Below are 18,048 nucleotides of genomic sequence, written 5' to 3'. Positions count from 1 at the left end.
ACCATGAGCAAGGAAGCATGCTTCATATCAGGCAACTAGAAGTAAATAAGACATAATTTCTCAAATACTATCTCTTTAAAACTGCATTTTCATTTATTGTGGAATATTTAATCCATAAAAATATTAGTTAGCAATATATGTGTATATGCATGCATGTATATTCAATTAGGCAGCAATAAAAGTATATTCAATAAATAATATATAAATAATTTAGTGAATGCCCAGGTACTCACCATCTTAAGAAGCAGAGTCTTTTTAAATCTTTTATCCTCTTCTTTGGCTTCCCCCTCACACAGACAACACCAGCTTGAGTTTTATATTTGTCTTTCTTAATAGTTTTACTATACATATCAGCACTTCCAAACAGTGTATTTTTAAATTTTGCATGTTTCTGAACTTTATAAAAATGCTATCATCGTGTATGTGTTGGCATTTGTTTATATCCAGTATCCATGGTGCACGCAGCAGTAGTTAACTTGATTTCACCATATGTTGTATTCCATGTCTTATCTATACCTCAGCTTACCTATCTGTTCTCCTGAAGATGAACAATTAAGCTGTTTACACATTGTTTTACAAACAATACAGATACAAATGTTCTTATATATATGCACCTTATGCACATGTGCAAAACTTTCCAGGACATATAACCATGGAATATAATTGCTGGGTCTTAGGCTATGTGCATCTTCAACTTGACTAGATATTTCTAAATTTCTCTCCAAAACATGTAACTTTATACTGCCACCAGCCAGTTCCTACTGTCCCACATTCTCACCAGCACTTTTGCATTTTTATCTTTCTAGTTGATATATTAGATTCAAAATACATGATACTCTATGTGTGCCAAGCACTGGTCTAAGCACTTTGCATGTTTTAGTTATTGATTTTTATTAATTTAATGTAATTTTTAATTATATTTTTCTATGTCAAATACACAAATATTAACTGTATTTTTACATATGAGAAAACTGAAGTGTGCGGAAGTTAGGTAATTTATCTCATTGTAGTTCAAAATGACCATGAGGCCAAAGGGATATGAAAAAACCCAAAGAGGTTATTTAACAGAGGGAGGCAGCATGCTACCATGGGAGCATCTGGTGACTTTCCATAAACCCTGGGGTCAAATATTGGCCCTGCCTCCTCCCAGTAGTGTGATTTCAGTTTCTTCAGATCTAAAATAAATGAGCATACCAATACCTGTCCATGGAGGGTGTTATGAAGCTGGCACGAGATGAATATAAACAAACACCCAGGTCTGTGCCTGGCACACAGCAGACACTCAACAGATGTGCCTCCCCTTCGCTGTCCCCAATGGGAATATAAGAAGATTGGAGCAATAATCTGCTTTGTAACCTTTGTAAACCCATATGCAAATGATATGGGTCTTATTTTCCTCTTCATGCTCTTAGAGTACTGTGATTAGGCCCAGGTACCTCCGCCTTTGTTTCAGACAAGGAGACTGAATTTCAGTAAGCGGCAGTGGCTGGGGTTTGCGGCTCCCTGCTCCAGCTACCTTAGTTTGCTCCTTGGCATTTTTCACTCCCAGCCTCTTTCCTTCCCAGCAGTGTCCTTGCAGTGACCTCTCCCAGGTGGTCCTGGTTTTACCAACTCCTTTCTTGGTAGCCATCTGTCAGTTACTAAACTTGGCAGCAGAACTGTTCCCCCAGTTAATCGGATGCAACTATTTTATCCTCATTTATAAAAAGACAGTAGCCTCACCATGAATACTTTCACCTCAAGGAGCCTAAACTCCTGTGCCCACCTCCTCTGTGGGCAGTAGACAGAGGGCAGGATCACCATCCCATCTTACGGATGAGGCCAGGCCTAGAGAAGTTCAGCAGGTCTCAGCCTATGACCCAGCTTTTTCTGTTGACACTGCTTTCCAAAAAGGAATCTCAAGGGTGCCGAGTTGATAGACTCAGTGCTGTTCTGCAGGTTTGCGATCAATGTTCACTTCTTGGCAGAGCCTTTTATTGCCTTCCCACCACCTTCTCAAAATAAACTCTGAACTCCTTGGCCTGACATTCACAACCCGTCATGATCTGCCTCTTGCCAGGCTGTCTGGACTCAGCCTCATTCTGTCCCAGTCCCACACATCTTTATCCCTGAGTGAACAATCTTCTCTCCACCATTGGCCTTTGCATCTGAAGCTCCTCCACCCAGACAGCCCTGTGCCCTCTCCTTGCCACCTAGAAAACACCTCCCATTTCCCAAGGTTCATTTTTCAAGTACCCCCCGTAGGCCCCCGGCCCACCTCCTTAAGCCCCTGCTTTGTGCCTGCATTGTGGGTTACCCAGTGGTCACCTCTGATTTTTTTATTTGATTTACATTTGTTTCTCCCCCTTTGTACGTATGCTGTTTGAGGCTTAGGGCTGGATATTTGAGTGTCATTTTCCATGTCTGAAAAATGAGGTTATCCTATACATCCCATGGGCTGTTGTGAGGAACAAACCCCTGTTGGCTCTGGGATGCTAAACCTAAGTTCAGAAAGAGGAGCCTCAAGGTCACACAGCCAGAGGGGGTCTTTGAATGTGGCTTTCCCAAGCCTGTATGTGCTCTTGCCCTGTTTGGGGATGCGAAGTGCTAGAACCCTTAGCTTGAGGCCTGGAAGACTTCACAACAATTAATGTGCATCTTACAGAGGAGAATGGGGTGGCGCAGGGAAGATAAATGGCTTATCCAAGATCACACAGCTCATTCATGGCAAATGTGGTTCTGAGATCCCTCTTCCCAGGCCTGGTTTTCCTTTTTCCCTATCTAACTATCCCTTGAGACACAGAATTCTCCCTTCTTTAAGGCAGCTTAAGACAAGCGTCATTCTCCCACTTTGTCAATGAGGGACTGAGGCACAGTCTTTACCTTTCTCAGCCCCCTGGACACAGTGAAGACCACAGTCTCACAGAGCTCTGCTGGGGCTTTTCCCCACAGGTCCAGCCATAAACTGGATCCCCTCCCCAGCCCATTGTTTTGGAGAGGCCAAGGGGTTCAAGGCCTGGAAGGACAATGACTGAGATACCTTTGGTCTGTTCATTCTTCTTTCTATCCGCTGGCTTGCTGCCCTTGAGCAGGGAGCAGACATGTGGGGCCTAGTCGTCCCCATCTGGCTGGGGCCGTGGCTCGCAGGGCTGAGCTGCTGCCCCATCTGCTGCTGGGAATAGAGTACAGCCCCTTCATCGATGAGCTGTGCAGGGGGCGGCCTCTGGGAGGCCAGACTCTCCAGTTCTCCAGCTGCATTGTGAGAGGTCAGAGGAGCTCCACATTGCTCTGTAGCAAAATGTGTGTGAGCAGAGCTTCTGGAGCTAGAATCCCAGCCCCACCACTTAGTATGGTATGACCCAGGGGATGCTCCATAACTACCCCGTGCCACAGTTCCTTTACCTTGAAAGGGAAATAATAATAAGAATCCTGCCCCACAGGATTGTTGAGAAGACTAATGGACTTAATATTCGTACAGCATTTAGGATTGTATTGGAATATAATAAGCACTAAATGAGTGCTGTTAGTAGGTGGGGGAGGGAGCACTACTGGAACACACTGCAGGAGCCAGGTGTGGATGCTCCAGCCCTGAGTGTGAATGCAGACCAGTGTGTGCCCCCACCCCTTCCTTGCTGCCTTCCCAAGAGAGCCTTTGGCTGACTGCTTCTCACTTATGCACCAGAAGGACCATGTGGTGAGTCAGAAGTTTGGCCAGGATGAGACCTCGGGTCTGTGACTCCTGGTCAAGTGACTATTCTTTCATGAAAGTGTCCTGGAGTTGTTGGGACAACTCTCACTGAAAAACTCCTCACACATATCTCTTGAGGATCTGTTGAGCCCTTGTCCTCTGCAGATCCTTCATAACTGAATCAACTAAACCAACATTAATAGGATGGCACTGTGGCAAGGCACACCACCCTCTGAGGGTGGCATGGAGCAGTGGGCCTAGCTGAGGCTTTGGATTTGGGCAGGCCTGGGTTTGACTTCCATATTCACCTCCTCGCTGGGAATCTTTGGCAAATCCTCAACTCTCAGAGCCTGTTTCTTTGCCTGCAAAATGTGGACATCAGTGTAGACTGCAGGGAGCTGCTGTGAGGATTAAATGGTCCTGCTGGTACATGCCAAGGTGTCTACCAGGGCCTGGACTGTGAGATAGAGCTGGCCTTCCCTCAGGGAGCTCTCTCCCAAGGGTTATCCTTTTGGGGAAGGATAAGGAGGAAGGAGAATACACAGGCACACACACGCACACACAAACTATGCACTTACAACCGCTAGGACCAAATACAGTCCAATATTTCTCACGGTGAAGTGGTGACCTTTACCCCTTCCTCCCTCCTCCACCCTGTTGGTTTCCTCTCACTTCTCTCCCTCACCTGTTGGTGCCACTTTCCTCTTGCTCTCTGTCCCATGCAGCCTCACGTTATAAGCGTAACACTAGATCCACCAAATAAACTCCTTGATCCTCCCATCTTGTCCTAATGGAAAGGGTACCACTCTGAAGCCCAGAGAGCTGCATTTGAATTCCATCTAGACAGGTAGGAGACACTTAGCAAGTGATGTCACTATCCTGACTTTGTTCTTTTATTTGTAGAATGAAACTGGCAGATTGCAGGTTAATCTAGCTAATGCATGTACAGGGCTTGTCATTGGTCCATCTTTATTCATTCATTTCACATATATCTCTTGAGGACTTGCCCTGTGTTCAGCACTGAGCTAGGCACTCACAAAACAGTGTCGAAGGGGTAGACCTGTCTTTGCCCTCTTGGAGCTCATGCCTGGAGGGAGGACAGACTTGAGCAGCAGATGCAAGTCTCAGCCCCCAAAACTCAAAAGTACAGGAAATGCAGCTTTCCTTATTTTTCTGTAACTGAACTCAGTTTCCATTTGAGGCCCTATTCTGCCAGGAACCAGAAACTTCATTTCATTCATTTTGGGGTCACTTTTCCCAAGATCATGTGATATCAGTGAAGACTTCTAACGCTCTTGGGGCCGTAGACAAATAATCTTGTTCTGAGTGTCACCACCAATCCACACTGCTTCCCCGCTACTACGACACCCTGGGTCCTGACTGCAGCCTCTTTATGTTCATTGGTTCCCTGCTGTGTCTGCCCCTCCCTCTACCCTGAACACCTTCAGGATGTCAAGCGCTCCCTCCAAACCACATTCCTGCTGCAGCCAGGGGGGGCCCCCAACCCCCAGATCTGACCTTGTGCTTTGCAGTGGCTCCCTATGCCCTTCATATTCTTCAGCAGGACCAGGTAGTCCCTGTTTATCTCTCCCGCTTCTCTCCCAACATCCTCCCATCCCTACACCTTTAGCCAAACCAAGTAAGAGCAATGATTAAAGCACACCCACGTAATACTTCCTATTTGCCAGACACTTTTTTTGTATTAACTCGCTGTGATCCTCACAATAACCAACTAGGTGATTTTTTTTTCCTTAACTAATGAGAAAGCTGAGCAGCTCAGAGATTAAGGCCACACAGCTTGTCAAACCCAAATAGTCTGCCTTCAGAGCCTCTGCCTTTAATCATAAAGCTATGCCGCTGGAATTGAAGAGCTTTCTGTTAGCAAATAAACTGTCTTCGTTCTCACCTCCCAGGCTTTGTGTAGGAATTCCTCTACCTGGAGCACCTTCTCCTGGCACCCCATCCACCTCGATCACTCTCCTTATTCTTTAAGTCCTTGTCCTCCATGGCCCCTTCCTGGGCCATAGGCTGGGTCAGAAGCCTGCTCTGGGTTCTCACGCTCCCCATGCTGTTCCTACCAGAGCCTTGGACAGTCAGTACAGTGGAGGTTGCTTTCCTACCTACTGAGACAGGAATTTCGTATGCACCTTGAAACGCCAAGCTCATGGTGAGGACCTTGCCATCTGAATGTTTGTGGGATGAGTGATTATCAGTTCAACTAACCCTATACTTTGGTTGAACTCTACAAAGTTGAATGAATTCCTGGGGTCAGTTGATCAATGGGCATCTTTTAGGCACCTGCTATATGCCCTGTCCTGAACCAAACACAGTGAGAGAAATGAGTGCAATGAAGGTGCAGTGGTGGTTTGCCTGGCGAGGTTCAACATGTCCAGGGTGCGGTGGGCACAGGTTGGTGATCTCTGCCCCCCCAGCTTTAATATCAGATTCTCTACCATATTTCCTTTGCTTCAGCCTCTCCTAGCCCCCCAGCCTTCTTGTCCTGCTTAATCGTGTCCTTCACGATTCAATCAGCTTAAAGGAAAGGACTAGATAAACTTGTTTCCTGAGGGGACAGAGACCGATCTTAAGGGGGTGGATTGTGGCTCCCAGCAGGAGGGAGATCATTCTCCTCACTTGGCAGATGAAGATTCTTCCTCTTTGGGGGAGAGGAATCAAATAGATGGACTAGGCCATCTGTGTGGGATGCCTCTTTGGGAGTCACTGAGTTCTCCTAATTTCAGAGGTGAGAGTAGACCCAGAGGCTTTGTAAAGGTCACCCTGGAACTGAGCCAGAACTAGAACCCAGGTCCTCTCTGGCTTATTGGCTTCTCCAATTCAGTATCCTTGCCCCAAATCCTATAATTAGTAAATTTCACAGACCGAGACTCCTAGTTCCAAAATCCATTTTGTTTTTCACTACCCGCTTTCCTTTCGATATGTGGTCTAAGTGAGCTTATGAAAGCACTTCCCCATTTTGAGGAGCTATGGACAGGTGGTTAAGACAGAGGAGCTCTAGCCCAGTCACAAAGCAGTCTTACAGATTCGGCATTGTTATCCCTAAACCAAGATGAGAAACCTGGTCGAGGAAAGCCTGGCACTTCTTTAGCCAATAACCAGTTAGGATCCATGCTTTCTTCTTCCAGGGTCCCTGGCCCAGGCTCTTGGCCCACAGCCAGGGATGGCACCCCCCATCCAGTCTCGCTTTCTCTAACATTTCTCCTCATACCCCTCTCTGGTTACCAGTCTATCCCCAACACCAAAAAAAAAAGTGAAAGGTCTCCTCCCAGTTTCCTGAGCCATGGGAATGGTTCCTGTTGAACTGTATCTGACCCCAAGTCAGAGATGAGGCTATAACCTCTCCTCTCCTTGCCCCACACTCACTCTGGGAGAGGAAGCTCTGGATGGCTGTAGCTTATGGTCTGGCTTTGTTTCTCTCATCCTCTTATTAGCTGCCTAATTGGCAGCCCCATTAATCTGCTCATCTGTGAAGGAGGATAGATCACAATGAGCTACTCCATTCCCAGAAGCCATTCTCTGTGGCAGCGTGACCAGGCCCTGAGCATAGGCTGGCTCCTTGATGGAGGGCTGCCCCAGGAGCTGGGGTCAATTAGTGGACAGATTAAGCAATTATTAGCCCCTAACAAGGGTGCCTGGCATCATTATCCTGCCTGTTTACTGGCAAACTGCAGATTTGATATGAAGACCAACAAATAAATTAGGACATCTGGTCTACTGCCGGATCGGCTGAGAAGTAAATGATGTCCAACTGGCTTTCGGCTGCTGACGGATTCTAAGCCCCAGCCTAATGAAAAGCTTGAGATGTCCCTTGCTGGTCACAGCATCTTTGGGATGTGCTGTGCAAGATTTATCATTCCAAGAGCTAAGTGCCTACCACTGGGACCGTGGGGTATTCTTAGCTACCCTGCTGCCTTCCTCCCATCTGTCTGTTAAAACCTGCTTATCTTTCAGGACCCACAAACACTTCATTCTCCTTGATGCTTTCCCTGCTCCCACCACCAGGAAAAGAGTCCCTCTTTGGTAATTTGGGAGAGTTTTGTACTCCCCTGTCACTTCCCAGCATTACAGTCATTTTCTGCACTGCCAGAGCTCTGCTTTGCCTGTTTGTTTTTTTCAGGTCTCTGATGAAGAAGTGGAAATGTGTAGAAGAGGAGGGAAAGGGCAGGCACTCCGAGCTGCTTCCTTGTCCCTTCTGTACATGTAGGCAGGCCATGACCAGAAGGGTATCAGTGAGGGGAGTGGCTGGCAGATTTGCACTTGGGGAAGATCCCTCTGGCTGCAGTGATGAGGGCACTTCCCAGAGGTGGTTGCTGTCATTCAGGCCAGCTGTGCTTTTCTCACCCAGGCTAGATGTGATGGTGGCCTAGAATAGGAGAGAAGCAGGGGGATGGACATGAGGGGTAGATTTGCTAGGTTCAGGGAAGAGACCTGGGAATTGCCTGACTGTCATGGAGCATTCAGCGTTTCTAAATTTTGTGACCAGGAGGTTAGGTGGTATTGGTGCCAGAAAGAAGCAGAGAGAGCAGCTGGCCCTGGAGTCTGGGAACAGAGGACCCTCAAAGTGGGGAAGGGAGCAGAGTTGGGATATTGAAGAAACCTCCTTCATCTCCTGTGACTTTAACAAAATCCCTTCTCCTCACTTTTTCCGGGTGTGCCTATCAGCAACCTGAGGATTTAGATCCCTAAAGTCTCTGACTCCTTAGTCACCCAATCCCATGTCAATGTTTAGCTAACAGTGTGGCCCTTAGACTGCATCTCTTAATTTATTATTCAGAGTTATCCTGCCTCTCTCCCATCTGTCTGTCAAAACCCAGCAGGAACCTCAAAGGTGCAGCTTAAATGCTATCTTCTGTGGGAAGCCCCTGCTATACTCTCCAGGAGGATATGTTCTTTCCCTCCTTCCCATGTGCTTCAATATTGTGTCTTGAACTGTTTCTTGGAAACAAATATAGTTGTAAAATTCACTGAGCAGCACTTCATCTATAGCCATATACCCACAGAGGCTAACAATAACAACATAAGCCAAAAATCACTTATTGAGCTCTTACTGTTTCCCAAGATGAGAACAGTGTGCTCCCTCCTTGAGACACTTTAAGGTTAACCCAGATGCTTCTTTTTCCTTAGGGATCATTGACTTCCTCATAAGTCAGCACCCGATTGCCCGGGTCCTACGGGAACACCTGGTCTTCAAGATTGCCCCAATGCTCAACCCTGATGGTGTCTACCTGGGCAATTACAGGTGAGAGACAGAGGATAGTGCTTGGAAGCTGGTAGTCCTAGGATGGTGGCATGGAAGCAGGGGAAAAAAGGGTATATATTTTTGAGGAGAAATTTTCAGATTACCCATGAGTTCATTAGAGGAGGTTCCACCCTGGCTCTTGAGAATGTGTCTAATGAGCCTTCACAGCCACTTGAGGTCACTCAGTTTTTTGGAAGCCCTCCTGGTCCTTACCAGGTTTTTGGGGGCAGCCTGCTGGACCAGGAATCAGGAGACCTAGTATCAGTTTTGGCACTTACTTCCTATGTAACCTTGGAGAATTCACTTTCCCAGTCTGAGGTTTGGTTTCTCTTGCACAATGAGGACAATAATTACTTACCCAACAGGGCACTTGTGAACCCCAAAAGAAATGATGGGGATGAATGTGTTTTGCAGAGTATCATGTGGTGATTAGAAAAGTCACTGTTTTGCTTCTGCATTTCTTTTTGGAGATCATTAATGAAGGAGAGTGTCACCCCAGGACGTTGGACAGCATGTCTCTTTGGTGTGTGGGCAATACCAGCTAGCCCCATACTCACTCATACCCTCATGTCTTGAACGCTTTTTCTCCTGGCCTAGCCTAAAATTCCACTGCCCAGGGGATCATTGCCAAAAGAACATTGAATCCTCTGAGACAGTGTTATTACCCTTATTTCACAGTTGAGGCAACACACTTGCACAAAGTCACACAGCCAGTAAGTCATTTACTGTCTAACTTCGCTGCCTGAATCATACAGCTTTAGAGCTGATTATGATTAGTCCCACAGGCTAGGGGGTAACAGTCAGTCTCTGTAGCTTTGCACGCAAGGCTCTGTGTGGCCTGGTGCCTGTCTGTTCACCATCCCTCCTCACCTCTCTCCTTCCCACTTCACCTCTCACCCTCCACTCTGAGAACTGTTGTTCTAGCCACTGTAAGCAAAGTCTAGTCCCCTAGACATGTCCTGTTGGCCCCTGACACCTTACCTTCATAAAGGCTGCCCTCTCTCCAGAACCTTCCGATCTCTTCTTCATCTCACTAACCCCTCTTCACAACTCAACTTAATGCCTCTTCTGGAAAACATCTCCCAGCCCCCCAAACAGAACTGGTCATTCCTTTCTCTGAGTTCTCATAGGCCAGGTTATTGAACAGATCTCATCCCATCACATGGACCCTACTGGCCCTCAAGGCACCAGAGTCAGACACGGAGCTTTAATCGTCCTTATGAGCCTGGTGCCTAGCAGCAGGGATCAGCACACAGTGGATGCTCAAAAAGTGTCTGATGAATGTGAGTGAAGGATAGGGACAACTTTACTGATGGAGAAACAGGCCTAGAGATGAAAAAGGACTTGCCCAACTTCAGTAGCAGAGCTCAGACCAGAACCCAGATTTCCTGACACCCAGCCAGGCTTTAAACAGAGTTGGTTTATGACTTTCCAAAAGCTTGGCCCCAGAGGGGCTTCCTAGTGTCCCTGGGTATGAGTTAGAAAGAGCCCATGGGATGCATGACGCCTTAATTAAAGACAGTGTTGTTCCCTCTCTTAATTGGCTCAAGCGATGGTTCATTAGTGCTGACAGGTTTTATGGCTTGCTGCAGGCCTGGGAACAAGGCTTTCCACCTTGCCTGGACAGAATGCACTATTAGTGATAATGGTGGTGGAAAGACCGTTTGATTTATGTTAACATTTCTGTTTAATTACAAGAGCGGCAGTGGCCAGAGAGAGGTCAGTGCTCTCCACTCCATACACTTATCATGTCGTCATCTGCATTCCAGGGATGACGAGTTAGAAAGAGGTCTGTGACCTTGGCTGGAATGCCTTAATTCCCTGGGCTTCAGATGGCGGGTGGGGTGGTAATGGGGAGCTGGATGCTTTTTGTAGGTCTTTAAGTTCCAGATTTTGTGATTTGGGGATTTCAGGAAAAAAGAGTTCCAGCCTTCAGAAATGGCTCTCTAAGGAAGTTTTAAAGCCCTAACATTCTCCTAGTGAGGATATGTGGTTCTCATTATGAGAGTTGGAGAAAATGTCTAACCACAGGCATTAATCCTGTTGCTAAAACAGCTCTTAGTAACAACAAGGAACCTGTCAATCATGAAAATTCAGTACTAAAGATTTGGAGAATATGAAAAATAACAATAAAGACTCAGAAATGAGAACTTCACAGTGCTTTAGAGGTCCTCTAAGCTAGTCCCTCCCAGAGTCACCCTGCCGACTAGAGCGCTGTGTCCTGGGGTTCGTGGGCCTTGCCAAGGCATTGTAAGGGAAGAAGGAATTCAGTCGGAGCAAGTTTGGGAAGCATGGAGTCAAGCACAGTTAAACATGTTTTTCTACAATAAGATGTTTTGGTTTTGAATATGATAATAAACAGGAATCTCAAGAGGTGAGTATAGTATTCAGTGTGGCCCAAAGGTAAGTATCAAGGAACCGTTTCCCTATAGAGCCTGTCTCCTCCCACCCCTTCACCCTCCACCCCACTGTCCACCTCCAGCCCCCAGTGGTATTAGGGTTTATAAAACACATTTTGGGAAATGCCACTCCAAGACTTTGGCTTGCCCCCTCCCCCCAGTGCCATGGCAGACACTCGCACCCTTACCTCACATCTCTGTGATGGAGGGTCTTTGTGAAGGTGTCTCTGCTCACAAGTATAAAAATCTACTCAAATTAGCTTGAGTACAGAAGGATATGTGGGAGGGAGGGAAGCAGGGAGGAAAGAAAAGAGGCAGGAGCAAAGGAAGGAAGGGAGAAAGGAAGAGGTGGATGGAGGAAGAGAGGAAGGAGAAGAGGAAGTAGGGAGGAAGGAGAGACGGCTGCCAGAATCCTAGGGCAGTGAACAGAGCCAGAGCTCGCATGGACGAATCACACTGCTGGAAGCAGGTGGCTCGTTGCTGCCTGCCTCTCAGGTTCTCCAGCCCCCACTCTCTCAGCATCCCCTCAGGTTGGGGAGTCTCGCAAGCCTCAGCGCAGTTAAACAATCTGCCTTAGGTTGTGGGGAGCAGGCAGGGACACAAGTCTGTCAGAGCCCGAGGTGGTCCTCCCCACTGCCCTCTCCACTCCTGCAGCCAGCATCAGCCAGCCGGGCCCTGTGTGAACAGGAGACAGGCCTGCCCTCAAGGTGCTTCTCCTCCCCCTCCTCCTGCCTCTTTTCTTCCTCTGCATTGAAGAAACATGTAGTCCAATTTAGGAAGGAGAATCAGAAGATTTCCCAGATGTGATTGTGCAAATTGATAACACAAGTACCTATGCTATGATGTTTACAGTAAAATAGACAAGTTGTCATCTAGCATTTAATTGCAAGTGATGGCAACCTCACATCTAGCATTTAATTGCAAGTGACAGTAACCTCAGCATGATAGATACCACTCTTTAGGTTAAAGAGCAGAAGCCCTTACTAACTGGGGTACAGTATGTGTTACAAGACTTTATCTCATGGGAACAGGTATGGAGAGCCTCTGCCTCAGTTATAGTGACTACAGCATACTGTCAGTAGCCACCTGTAATAGACAGTATAACAGTAGATAGTAATGATATTATGGTATATAATAAAGACACAAAGCAACCATACACTCTGTCTCACTTTCTACACCCCAGTGGCACACTGGCCCTTTTTTGAGTGCGGGTCTGATGCTTAATGTCAATTCACAGAAAGGCCCTCCTAAGCTGCCAATATGAAGTGGGTCTCCTGTCCATGCTCTAGAGTACTCCATCCTCTCACAGACTGTGCCCCAGTCTGTAAACATGTTTATTTATATGACTATTTGTTTAACAACTATCTCCACTTCTACACTGCAAACTGCATGAAGTCAGGACTTGTGTTCCCAAAGACTGGCACAGTGTCAACACAAAAGGGCCATGGATACATATTTTCTGAATGATTACATAAACTACACAGCCGTGTTTAGCCATTGTGCTATGGCACAGAGCTGCAATCCCCAGTGTAGATAACTGTCACCAGATGCATTAGCTCTGTGCTTCCTTCCCCTGCGCTGCCTCCTAAGCCCAGCTGTCTTGATGGTATGCTTGCTGTGACGTGAATACTATGAGGAGCCACTGCTGTGATTTAGCGAACTCTGAATTCATAGCCACATTTTGTTATTTTACAAGACATCATACTTTTAAAGGCACTCAAAAACCACATTTAATCATTAGAACTCTTTGAGAAAGAAAGTCAGTTTTTACTGTATTCACTTGAGCAAAAGGGAAACTGAGGCCATGTTGGTGAAGAGCCGTGTTCCAAGTCACATGGTATGCCCAGGGACTCTGCTCTCTCAGACATGCCTCTGCCTTACAACTGGAGGTTCAGCAGAGAACTGGGGGCCTAACTTCCACCATTGTCCTGAGCCTTCTTGTCCTTGGACGAGACACTTCTCTTCCCTGGCCTCAGCTTCCCTCCTGCCCTCTTGGAAGAGGAAAATGAGGTGAAAGGCATCTTCCACCATTTAGTAGAAGTACTGGAGAAAGGCCCTGTCAAGAATAGCGTGGCTACATGGATGAATCTTGAGGACATTATGCTGTGTGCAGTAAGCCAGTCACAAAAAGACAAATACTATATGATTCCACTTACATGAAATACTTAGCATAGTCAAAATCAAAGACAAAAAGTAGAATGGAGGTTGCCAGGGGCTGGGGAGAAGTGGGAATGGAGAGCTATTGTTTAGTGGGTACAGAATTTCAGGCTTACTAAATGAAGAGTTTTGGAGATGGATAGTGATGACGATAGCACAATATTATGAATGTACTTAATGCTACTGAACTGCATACTTCAAAATGATTAAGATGGTAAATTTTGTGCTGTGTGTAATTTACCACAATGAAAAAAGTAAGAATGGTATGGCTACTGATGTAACGTGAGCATCTTTGGAGAATTCTGGGGGGATTTGGGACCTAAGGGTCTTGAGTAATAAACAGTGCTCAGGTAATACCGGGCCAAGAAGCTACAAGGCAACTCCTACTTGGAAGGCCATTGGGGTAGGCGGGGGATGAGCTGAGTCAGTCCATAATTGGCTGGCAATTCTCAGTCTAATGCAATGGGCATGGCTACCAACATGCACTGCATCATTTGCATACTCTGCCTCCTCCTGCTCCCCATCACCTCCTTTGCAGAGAGGCTAGTCTCCACCCCCACCTGTACCCCATTGTGTTTTTTTCTGAGCATGTGTACTGCACAAGTTGCCTTGCATTTGAAAAACAGAGTCTCCATCTCCATATGACAATATGAAACTCTGTGTTGGGTTTGCATTTCTTAATTAGGTACTTGTCATTGTGTATTTCATAGTCACATATAAGTAAACAGTCATAGACCTTTGAATAAATTTATTGGTTTTATTTATGTTTCTGGGCATAAAAATCTATAATTACCAGGTATAGCCTTAGTATAACTGGTATTTAATGACAATTACTTTTTGTTACCATAGAAATGAGTCCAAAGTAGTTACCCATAATTTCTCATTTCCCAAACCTCACACATGCTGAATTGCCATATTACCATAGTAATTGCCTATTAGTCATCATAAAATACACAGTTACCCAAAAGATAGCAGGATGCTGTGAAATTTTTCATCTCCACAAAACCTCAGTGCTTCTTGGGAATGTGGAGGTGAGGGAGAGGAACCAACCTCTATGGGTGGTGCAGAAATGATTCAGCTTTACAGCGGGGCACTGCAGACCCCATGGTGGGACTGCTACTACAGTCTGCAGATGTGCACCACATTATGTCTTTTGGCCCTGGCAAGCCTCACAGAGCAAAGGATGCTCCAGTGCAGTAAATTCAGTTTAACTAAGGTTTGTCGAGGGCCTGCTGAGTGTCAAGCCCTGTGTTGGGCCCTAGGGAGTCACACAGAAATCAGAGGCAGCCCTGCCAATAAGCCCAGTGTTCAAACTAGAGGTGAATGCGTGATGCTGTGGAGGCCTAGATATAACAAGTGCCTACTAACTGTGTAGAATATACGTCATCTCATCACCATCACAACAGCCCTATGATGGAGGTAGTGTTTCAGCCCAGTTTTACATAAAGAAGGAAATCGAGGCAGAGAGGCACCAAGGAACTTGCCCCAGAACCCCCAGCAGAAAAGGTCAGAGCCATTTATGAATCCAGGCAGGCCGACCCTAGCCTGCTGCACATTTAACCTACTGTTGCACTGAATCCCAAAAACAGGGGTGATGAGGCTTTCTAAAGGATGGAGGATATATAGGAGCTCACGAGATATAAAAGGGTGAAAAAGATTTACACAGCAAAATGTCATTAAGCGTGGCAGAGTGCAAACACGAGGTGAGGTATTTCCAGCACACAAATACAAGGGCACATGTGTGCATACACACACACACACGCGCGCGCACACACACACACACACACACACACACACACACACACACACAATTGGCCAGCTTTGCCCACCTCAACATCCAAAGGAATAAACATTTTTAAATTGTCCAAAATACATAGAACATAAAATTAGCTATGTGAAATGTAAATTACATGTCAATATTCTATTTGTTCATTGACAGCATTAAAACTATGCATTTTTCATCAAGCCAGAGATGGAAAACAAAGATCCATTATCTGTATTGCCTCCCTGAGAGATTTGGCAGCCCCTTCTCACTGTGTGCCTCCTTCCCTACCCAAGCCTCGTCTCTGGCTTGGTGCCTCTGTCATAGCATCACCAGGTGTGAGCAGGGTAGCAGTTCAGAGACATCTAGTCTAGAGCCCTGCCCAGGGCAGGGGTCCTCTCAGCAGTATACTGGTGACAGCCTCTGCCCCCTCTGCTTGTCTCTCTCCAGGCCTGGCTGGTTCTGTCCCTTCCTAAGCACCATGCTGCTCTGATGCCACCTCTGACTGTTAGAGTGTTTATATTCAGTGGCAGTTAAACCTGCCAGCCTGTCACTCCTCTTCCCCCCTGTGAAGGTTCAGGGTCAGTCCATCTTTTACATGGGAGCCCTTTAGCTGTTTGAAGATCGTGTGTCCCCAGGGCTGTCCACCCCTCACTCACTCCAACCACTGCCAGCTCTGTTCTGCAGGCTGAAAATCCCCAGAGCCTTCCAGCTTTTCATATGTGATCTGAATCCATTCCTCTTCCCATCTTCCTGGCCCTCTGATGTATGTCTTTGAGGCCAGGGCTGACCAGTTATGATGACCGTGATAAACATGATGATGATGGTGATGAATAGCTGAAATCTCTTGAACCTCCTGGGCCTGGCACTATTGTAGGCCTTTTGCATGTATTTCACTTAATTCTTAGAATAGCTCTATCATTATTCTCATTTTACAAATGAGGAAACTGAAGTGTAGGTAGATTAGATAAATCCTTTAAATTCATAGAGCTGGCTTGTAGAGTAGCAGTAGGAAGAGGCCCTCACAAGCCTAATTTTGGGGACATAGTTCTCCTGATACAACCTACATGCACATTGCTATCTGACACTGAGGTCACCTCATCTAAATCTTTCCACTTGTATTTCTGCTAAGTCACAATTCCCCAACCTTTTAGTGCCTTACAACAAGAAGCCTGTGGCATAGACGGGCAGGAATTACTCTCCCTTTTTGAACAAAGAAGATATCAAGCCACAGAGAGACTGAGTAACTTGCTCAAGGTCACACAGTGAGTGAGCCACATAGTTAGTCAAGATGAAGTGCAAGTGACAACAGGGCCAGACAGAACCTTACCTCCCAGAGACTGTCTCCTTCTTTATGTAACCTGAGTGATGTTTCTATGGAGGCTGAAAGGACATTGGGGCTGGCAGTATAATCAGGTGTCTAACCCACAAGTGCATACCGCCAAAACCAATTATTCAAATGAGCTTCCCAGCCAGGCTGTACGGAAAAGGCCAGATGGCTAGATGTCTTGTGAGGCAGCTTCCCAGTCTCTGTCCCTGCAAGCAGTTGAATAGCATTTCGAAGTTAGTGTTGATACCAAGTTGATTTTAATAATTGATTCTACAGTGAAGACAGGTCTCTGAGGAGGCAATAGCCCAGAATTAGTGGCCGGGGAGTGTAGAAGAGCAAAACAATGTGATAGATTCAAGGACTCCATCATTCCTGGTCTTAGTTCTTAAACCACTGCTTGCATAGTGTCGGTTCTCTATGTAAAATCCTTGCCTGGCTTGCCTTGGCAATCAGCAGGAACCTCAACTCTTTAACCTGAGATTCAAGGTATTCACAGCACTCAGGAAGTTGTCCTCAGCTCTGTGTCCCACCATCCACCTTCCCAGTCCTGCACAGCCACCCCGTTATGTTGTCTTGCCTTCCCAGGCCCTTTCCGGGGCCCTATACCAACCTACTCCTGCTGATGCGTTTGCTGGCACTCTGCCCCTGCTTAAGAAGCCTTTCAACTACGTGATTGCTTCCTCCTCTTTTTCCCTTCCTCCCTCCCTCGCTTTCCTCCCGTGTTCACCCAGCACATACTTTGTACCATGCTTGGGGACCCGAGGTGGGTGGGCCTGCCCCTGTGCTTGCCCTCAAGGAGGTGTTGTGTGAGGGCTCTTAAGGGATGAGGGGGAGTCAGCCAGGGGAAGAGACTGGCAACACTCAACTCTTTGGTTCTACTCCAAAGGAGTAATACTGTGAAATAACAACCACGATGATACGAATACAGACATTGATTGAACTTATACAAGCTGCCACACCCTGTTCTAAGTGGTTTTATGTGTGATTTCTTCTGGAGATGAGGGGTGACCGCTCATCCTACTCCTGCTCTCACTCACATTCCACGTCTACCAGGTTAGGAGGAGATACAGGGACCAGAAAGAGAGCAAAGTGTTAGCGTTATTATTGCTTAAAGCAGGACTTGGAAGGCATGGTTTATTTCTGTGGCTAAAATTGGCCTCCTTTTTTCTTCACCCCCAAATTAAATTTCTTCACCAGCCACAATCCCGGCAGGAAGTAGGCTGCCTCCCAGCTGGCACACCAGGTGGCAGAGAGGAGGCCAGAATGGACTTTGCCTGCAGAGTCCTGGTCCAAGCAAGCTGGGCGTAGAGGGGTTAGGTCAACAGGCTCTGCCCTTTTCTCAAACTGACCAATCAGATAAGTTCCATTCCCTCCCTTGGGAAGAGGAAGCAAGGAGGTGGAGATGAAGAGCCATTCTCCATGTTCCTGAGAATGAAAAGTCTCTACTGGGATTGAAAGCAATGGGGTGGTTCTTCC

At 46.6% G+C, this 18,048-nt stretch overlaps 1 protein-coding gene across 3 annotated transcripts in view; it reads left to right on the top strand.

Annotated features, from left to right (window-relative positions):
- The window catches only part of AGBL4 (AGBL carboxypeptidase 4), a 1,242,012-nt gene that overhangs the window by 1,130,794 nt on the left and 93,170 nt on the right, over window positions 1-18,048 (top strand). For all 3 annotated transcript variants that reach the window (XM_037021907.2, XM_073233900.1, XM_037021908.2), the window contains one exon: window positions 8,810-8,924. In XM_037021907.2, the coding sequence (XP_036877802.2) occupies window positions 8,810-8,924 (115 nt within the window). The remainder of the gene's footprint in view (window positions 1-8,809; window positions 8,925-18,048) is intronic.

This window comes from Manis javanica, chromosome 4 (assembly GCF_040802235.1).
Source record: "Manis javanica isolate MJ-LG chromosome 4, MJ_LKY, whole genome shotgun sequence".
In the NCBI taxonomy this organism is placed as follows: Eukaryota; Metazoa; Chordata; class Mammalia; order Pholidota; family Manidae; genus Manis; species Manis javanica.
The sequence above is the reverse complement of the archived record's forward strand: the minus strand, read 5'-3'. Positions and strand labels throughout refer to the sequence as shown.